General features: G+C 32.3%; 1 protein-coding gene across 1 annotated transcript; it reads left to right on the plus strand.

Annotated features, from left to right (window-relative positions):
* Positions 1-7,144: 7,144 nt before the first annotated feature.
* Positions 7,145-8,401, plus strand: LOC130801063 (F-box/kelch-repeat protein At3g23880-like). The gene is made up of 3 exons (XM_057664823.1): positions 7,145-7,577; positions 7,668-7,895; positions 7,998-8,401. Exons 1-3 carry the CDS (start codon positions 7,145-7,147, stop codon positions 8,399-8,401), a joined length of 1,065 nt encoding a protein of 354 aa, XP_057520806.1.
* Positions 8,402-8,762: the final 361 nt, after the last annotated feature.

Genomic DNA, 8,762 nt, shown 5'->3' on the forward strand with positions numbered 1-8,762 from the left:
TTATTAAATATTGAAGTGTTTTTCTTGAATATATGAGATTTCATAATAAAAGTAACTTTTAATCACTATTAAGTACAAAGTATTTTATTTGCTAACTATTTGACCAAAATTTATGTAAAATGATGTAAAAATATTTTTAGTATACTTGCCGCTCAAACGATGTGTGATATATTGATTTTGTGAGATTACAAGTTTTACTTGTTTTATAATTAGAAATATTGACTTTTGTGAAAATTATAAGTTCGACTTGTTTTAAAACTGGAAAATATTGATTTTTGTGAAATTATAAGTTTTAATTGTGTAATAACTAGAATGTTGATTTTTGCAAACTTAATAAGTTTACTTTTTTTTTTTTCTAAACTTGAAATATTGATTTTTGGTGAATTTGTTGAATTTTGGAAACTTATCCAAAGGATGCATTTTAACTTGAATTTTAATTAGAATATTTGAAATTTTTTAAGAGAATAAAGTTTTATTTTGTAAAGTTGAAAATGTTGATTTTGGAAACTTATTTAAAGAGAAATAGATTTTAGTAGCTGTTTGTGGAAAATATTAATTTGGAGACTATTAATAGAATATTAAGTTATTAGTGTGAATTTAGCGAACTATTAAAAATAAAGTTATAAATAAAATTTAATGTGTAAAAATTTAATAATGAATGTATAAAGACATAAAGGTTAATATTTTATTAAATAAAAGAGGTTATCACCTAAGTTGATCAAAGTCAAAGTGAAAGTCAAGTTGTAGTAATAAATATGTGATGTACTCGTGTGAATAAATATTGATTGAATGACCTTGATAGTAAGGTAAAGTCGAACTATGGACCAGAATGTAAAATCCCGGTGCCTGTGTTGGTTGGCACGTAAAATGCGGTGTAAGACAAGGGGTTAGCTACCTATCCTGTAGAGCTCGAGCATAAATTGTATTGGAGGGTTGACGAATCCCACCACAGTTAGGGTTTAGGACTACGGTCCTCATCTAACCAGACCCTTACATATATCATGTGTGATATTGATGTACTTGTTAATTAGTGATAAACTTGATTAGTGTTGATGCTATGATCCATGGTACGGTTATGAGTATTAACCAAATGAACTTACTTAAGTGTTAAGATTGCCGAATTGTATAAGTGGCAGTAACGTACTTCTGTCAGGATCGAGAATGATATCTTAATGGCTTAAAAGTATAGAACAGAAAAAGAATATGGTAAAAGTATACGGTGGTGTTAATTAATTATAAGTTCGTACTTAAATTATTATTTTGTAAATGTAGCGTATAATTTTTGTATTTTGAGCTGGATAGGAAGTTATGCTCGGCATTAAGCGCTAAACGATTCAATCAAATGTCATTCGATCCTGGCCGCCGCAATTACTATTTATTGAGAACTTAGTTGCTTTTTGTATCTTTATTGATGACTTGATGATGATGTATTTCATTTCTTTTTGAGCAAACAATATTTCTTATCAGATGTAATATTTTACTTTTGTTTTAAACAATTTCAGTTTTTATGATTTAAACTTTTTAACAATTTGGCATTTTGAGACATCCACAATATTTTTTTAATAAACATTATTATTAAATGTTAATTATGTATCGAGATTGCTGGTTCTCTTATAGGTTTTAGTGGGCATAATGTGCCAAATGGAGCCAACTCGAGTGGATGGATTAGCAAACTTTCACGTTTAGAGTTATTTATACTTTAGTTTCGAAACGAAACTTCTTTTAAGGGGGTAGTCTATAACACCTCGTAATTTATTACGTCAATATTATATTTTAAATGATTTGCAAAAAAAATAATTTGATTTATATTTATTATCAAATAATTAAATTAGCCTTAAAATATATACATTCTTTTTTTCTTTTATTTAAGTATTCAATTATTATTATTATTATTATTACTATTATTATTATTATTATTATTATTATTATTATTATTATTATTATTATTATTATTATTATTATTATTGTTGTTATTATTATTATTATTATTATTATTATTATTATTATTATTATTATTATTATTATTATTATTATTATTATTATTATTATTATTATTATTTTAAAATAAATTAAAGTTAGTGTGGGAAGGATTTTAAAATCTACTTACTCCCTCAATTCTCAAATAACCCATCATCACATTTTACTCCTACGTCCCTCCACTCTCTTCTTCTCCCTTAAACCCTTTTTGTCTCTCACAAAGACAACCACCATCTCAACAAGTGGTTACCGCCATTAGCGTCGCTAGCCAGCCACCAGTCCACCGCAAGCAGCCTTCACCAGCCGGTGGCTATCCCCACGTACCTTTTCTCTCTCCGCCATTTTTGTGAGCTTTTTCATCCTTATTTTAAATTAGTTCTTTTAATTTTTAAAGTTTTGGGTTTATTCATGAATCTTAGTTTAAATTATTTTATATCTTGATAGAATTTGTAATGGGTAAGTGTTAGAGGTGAGATTTGAAAATGAACAAAGGGTTTGTGTTGGGGATGAAATTGAAGGTAGTATGTACTACTTTTATGTATTTTGGTGATTTTTTGATATTGTGATAAATTTATAAAAGCTTTTGATAAGTGTTATTTTTGATTAATAATGGTGGTTTTGATGAATAAAAATAGTTAGAGTTGTTGGTCACTTTTAATAGTTAAATATAAATTAATTATGCTAATGGTGGTGAATGTGATTATTGTTGTTGATTTTGTGGTGAGAAAAATTACTTAAAAAGAATTATTGAATAAAAATACTAATAAATAATAATTATATCACTTGTCGCTAGCGGTGAATAAGTGTCGTCATTTTTAATTGTGGGTACATAGTTGATGTTTAATTGTTGTGGTTAGTATTGAATTGTTGCCAAACTAATTTTTTGTTATGGCTATGAGATGTCTAAGCTACTAATTGCTTTGTTTGTATGCTCGTCAGTTCAAACCTTGAGGAATGGAACAAATTTGATTGAAAATCATTATCATCATGCATTGAAATCAGGTGTAATACACTACATTATACAATATAAGCTCACATAGTCTTGTTTTATTACAAATGTGTGTGAGTTGAATCTTTTCTTCTTGAATATGCCTTGGTTTAGAATTTAATGGAAACAAATGTTATGGTTAGATAGATTTAATGGTGTAGTTTATGAATAAGCATGTTGTGTGTATGGTTAGAGTGCATATTCACATGAGTTTTGACTTGTAAAGATGGTAGAGGGGTACTTCTTAGAGCAAGTAGCTTCTAAATGAAGTCAAGTAGACTTACGCGTCTTACTTTTAACCTGTATAGGTGCTCGATTCATAAAAAAGGCGTAATAACCTCTTTTGAAGTGATTTTTCGACTTGTCATCATACTGTTGCAAGTAAGTACACGCAGTAACTAAATCTTGCATGCATCTTGAATATGTTTTCTTTGCGTAACAATATTACATGAGTTATGTTGAATATGATTTGTTGTTAAACATTATTAAGTTATTGCTTTAACTGTGTATCGGTTTCTAGAGATGGTATAGAATGGTTTTTTATGTCGCGAGAGTGGAATGTTGGAGTATATATATGACATGGAATGAGAATGATTCCTTATTGAAAAGTTTTGAATTATGGTCGTTGTATATGGTCGTTGTACAGGGGTATGATCATACTTTGCCATTGGGCGCTGTCATGGCCTTCACCGTCCTTGGCTAAGGTGTTGCCATGTGGGTCTTGCAAACCCCAATATGGTGGCCTCTTGTCACATAATCAAAGAAGAGAAGGAAAATGGTGAAGGTATTGAGAAGTACATCGAAATGAGAAATAGTTGGAGTTGATACTTACATAGTGGAATGGCTCCTTTTATCTTGTTATGTGGATATTGATTGTTGGTCATATATATAACATGTTGTTAGTTACTGACGTGTATAGTTTGTTTTCACTGTTGATGGCTCGTCTTTGATGTCCCTGATATGACGCGTTGGTCTATGATCTTACGTTGAGCAGGGGGACATCATAGATAGAGATTACAGGTGATGGAGCTTTTATGCATTGCATATGGGGGCAATGAGTGAGAGTCTTGAAGTGTGCAATAATTTTATTGTTTTGACTTTACTTGTAGTATATTTTCATTCAAGTTGTTTATATTTTGAGTTTGAGGCACATATCCTCCGTTTTGTATAAGTTATCTTCGTTGCGTTGTTTTTGTGGTTTGTATGATTTTAATAGTTATCGTTCTTTTTCTTTATACAGCTCAAGCGTTTACTTTGGAACTACGATCAATGCTTAGCATGTTGACAAAGGTTTAGGCGATAAACATTTCGCCGTGATATTTTGTTACAAGGCCGATGTTGGCTCTTCTTGATTATGTTTTAGTCCAATTTCAAGGCAGATGCGGCCGAAATTTTTGCACAATTTTGTTTTGAAGTTTTTCTATAATCCCTTTAATTAAATCAATTAAACCTTACCTTTTTTTTTCTTTTCCTTTTCTTTATTTTTATTTTTATTTTATTTTAAATATAACATCTGAATTTCCTCCGGTCCCTTACGGTTTTGGTTCCGTTTAGAGGGTCAGAAATTCAGGGGTGTTACACCTAATTTGATAGTAGAAGAAAAATTGAAAAAACTAGGGTTTGGATTTTGGGGATTAAATGTGATTTGGGGGGAAAGATGGAAAAGTTAAGGTTGACGTTTTTGGCGGAAATATTAGCTTCTTATGCATCAACTTTGGTAAAAGGGTCTTATAAGCATACAACAATCATTATCCTTACTAACTTAACATTACCAAACGTTTTTTGGGTAAAAAGGTCACGGAGATTGAAATCCCAATACCTTAGGGTTACCGCGTGAAATTATAAAAAAAAACTTTGATTACCACGTGAAAAACCTAATAACTCAGGGCTATAACTTGGAGTTTCCCTTTATTATTGAATTAGAAATAAAAAACAAATAAAAACCATTGATGAACATTGTCTAAAAAGCAATTGTTGCAGAATGTTAGGAACAAATGAAACTATTTGTGATTCATATTTAATTGAGCAAGTAAAAACCCTTCAAGGGAGAAGATAAGAGGAAAGCGCACAAACAATCTGCGAAGAAAGTAAGCATAAATTTACAAGAATTTTTTTTTTCCAAAGTGCTTCAAATGCGTAATAACATGAGACATGAAAAGTTCACATTCACATCCGGTTCCAAGCATCAAGGGCAGAATCTTGGGGACGAACAACATATTGGAGAAGAGCCGGACTAATAGTTCCATAAATCCATGTGCGAACAATGTCATCAAGACGTTGCCATTTGGATTCATTAGGAACCAATACTGTAGAGGAGTCATCGGAAATAATATGATCATCCACATGATAAGCTCGACAATGAAGCTTAAAAGAGAGTAACCCAAGTATTAAAATTTGTATCTTCATCATCAAATTGAATAGACACACAGGTTTGTTTTAATGTTAGTAATCAAAGTAGTTGGATGTATTTTTGTGGAAGTAACCATAAAAAGGAAAAGAAAAAAGAGAAAGGAGAGGGGCGGCAACCATTACTTGTGGCGGCAGAGATGGAGATGGAAGAGAGGAAGGTTGAAAAAGATAAAAACATAGGCAATGATACCATATTGAAATTAATTTCCTTGCCATTTCATTAGATGAATGAGAATTGTCATGGTATCATCTACCTAATTTATTTATTTATTTAAATTATTAACGTCATATTACCTAAATACCCTTTGACCTTTTGTGTTGACTTTGACTTTTGGTCAATGGGATTTTTTTTGAATTCCCCATCTTCCTTGAATGGCCCATGGGCTAGTTACCTCCAAATACCCTAACTTCCCTCTGGTAAGTAACTTCCAAATGACCTAACTTCCTTTTCATAACTGCCCACTGACATACTTTCCCTCCTTTAATGCTGATAACTACCCACTACTGCCCATGATAATCCACCTTCTCCCAGAAAATAATTTCCTCTCCACCATTATAAATAGAGACAGCCAGCATTAAGGGAGGGGGATCTGAGAACAGCCCTTCCAAAAGTCCTCACGAGCCTCTAGCCTACCAAAAATATTAGCAACATTCGCCCCCATACTCCTATTCTTGCATTTTCCATCTCGTCTTTTATTCATTAATCTCCGATTTCCGTTCTAACTTGAGCATGGGAGGGGTTTTCCGGGAGATCACCCCCCGGACAAGGCTAACGTGTTGTTTTACAGGAATTTAAGTCGCTTCCTTCCACGAATCGCCGCTCCTGATAACGCTTCCATTTACGGTATTTCAAGTATCTTCCACTTCCTCGTTTTATTATCGAAACAAGAATAAATACATAGTATGATTTAAAGTTTTAGAAAACAATTTTTATCACAAGATAATTAACAAAATATGAATACTTATACAATATTCAAATAATTCTATTCTATTAGTACAAAGCAGTACAAAAACAATAGAGAAAAGAGGGTACCCCTACGAAGCTGCCAAATACTCCACTTTACAATCCTTGAATCACTTAGTCTTTGGTCGTTGAGTCAAGATAAACTAATACTAATTCTGAGGAAAAGTTTCTTAACTAGTGGCTAATGACTACTTTTGGTGGTTGAGTCAAGATAAACAAATATTGAATTCCGAGACCAACACCACTTTATAGGCTCTCCCAAAGTTCCACCAACTCCCACTTTACTGCTTATGAGTATAATAAAACTGGAGTTTGAGTGCCAAGAAAAGCTTCACCAATGAAACCAAACAACCATTTCACTTGTAGCAATATTTGTAAGTTTATGAAAAATTTTGTTTAGGATCTCCAAATAAGTCTATTTTCTCTTTATAATTTTTGGTATCAATTCTATTGTGTAATATCTTAAAAATAGATGTCTCTTGCATATGGTTTTGTATATGCAAAATATTTATCACAAATAATTCTGGTACAAAACCGTCTGAAAAGATTAAATTAGTGCTAATCTAGGAGGAATTATTAAGATTAGCCAGTGATCTGGCAACATTCATCTGGGAGGATTGAAAAGGAATTATTGAGTTTCTTGTTATATTTTTTGTTGTTCGGATTACCCTTTAGCAAAACCCTTTAACCCTTATGCTATAAGAAACTAAATGTTTTCTGCTTCTATGCAATTGTTTGTGCTTATTTAATTTTTGATCGTGATTATACAAAGAATACTTTATATTTATTGCTGCAACGGTGCAACTATGTTGGATCACTTGCCTAACGATATATTGTTAGACATTTTTCTGAGATTACCTCTCAAATTCCTAGTTTTGTTTCCTTGTACTTGTAAAACCCTAAACTCTTACATCAAAAACCCTAAATTCGTAACTGCTTACAATAAGAAATCCAAAGAAAACCCTTTTGTCTTCTTTAGATATTATTTGAAATCTGATGGGTCTGGCATTCAGCGGTTTAGTTTGCACCAAGATGTCGAATCGTCCACTTGGGAATTCAGAATGATGATGATGCCCATGAAATCTAATAGTCCGTGTTTTGAAATTTTGGGTTCTTGCAATGGTGTGATATGTTTGTATGATGATCGACTGGCCAAAAAAAGCATAACCAATGTGATATACTTGTGGAATCCTTCAATAAGTAGATACATTGAACTCCCTCCTCCTAATGTTACATTGAGTACATATGGTCCCTTTGACATGTGTTTAGGATTTGGTTTCCACGAGCTTGCTAATGACTAAAAGGTTGTTCGAATTGTTTACCTTGAAGAGTACCATCCCCCTAGGCCACCTCCTCTTGTGGAAGTTTATACAAAAAGTTCAGGGTCATGGAGATTCATCAAGGATTCAAGCCCTCACTATCGAATTAGGACAGAACATTCACATTGTTTCGTGAAAGGTAATATACATTGGTTGGGTCGAGACACAAGATCTAGATGGCGTCTATCGTCCTCCTGTATGGCCATTGTGACTTTCGATGTGTCAGTTGAGAAATTTGGTGAGATAAAGTTTCCATCTTGTTTATAAGAGTCTGATTTCGTGGAGAAGTTAACTATAAGATCTTGTTGGGGTATGCTTGCTTTTATAAATGTGTATGAAGAAGGCTATTCAACGAAGGATTGTTGCATATGGGTGATAAAGGAGTACGGTGTTGTTGATTTGTGGTGTAAGATGTTTAAATTTGAACATCCACGTATGGATCTAAAAACAAGAACGATTACCTTTAGGAAAAACAAAGATATACTGATGTTTATGCACAACATTAGAGATAGTGTTTATATGTTGTTTTCTGGTTCAAATGGAGAATTTGAGGTATCAAGAATCCTTCGTCGTCCATTAAAAGGATTATATATGGATTCTTATGAGGAAAGCTTAGCACTTTTTAATGATGGAAAACCAATTATGGCTAACGTTTGTGGAGATGATGCGGCTGAACATGAAAATGTTGATGATATTGATATTGAAGATTATGACATAACATATGAGTATGTTGAAGATGGCTAAGATCAATCTAAAGGATTACTAGGAAAATTGCTCTATGTTGAAGAAACTCTGATGAGGTAATTTTTAGCTTTCACTATTGGTCTCTTTTAGCAGAATTGTCTTTATTTTAGCATGTAAGATATGTTAGTTTAGGCAGTTTTAGTAGTAATCTAATTTTTTGGTCCTTTTCTTTAGTCTACTTTGTTGCCTCTTTTCATTATAAGGCTTATTGATCATCTTGTGCTTATCTTGGCATCAGTGGGCGGACCCAGAAAGAATTCAATACAAAATTATGATAAAAATATATCGAAGATTACAACTTTATTTGAACCCGGTGCCCTCACATGTGGGCACTGGAAGGCACCTAGGTCTGCCTCTACTT

This window comes from Amaranthus tricolor, chromosome 15 (genome assembly GCF_026212465.1).
Source record: "Amaranthus tricolor cultivar Red isolate AtriRed21 chromosome 15, ASM2621246v1, whole genome shotgun sequence".
In the NCBI taxonomy this organism is placed as follows: Eukaryota; Viridiplantae; Streptophyta; class Magnoliopsida; order Caryophyllales; family Amaranthaceae; genus Amaranthus; species Amaranthus tricolor.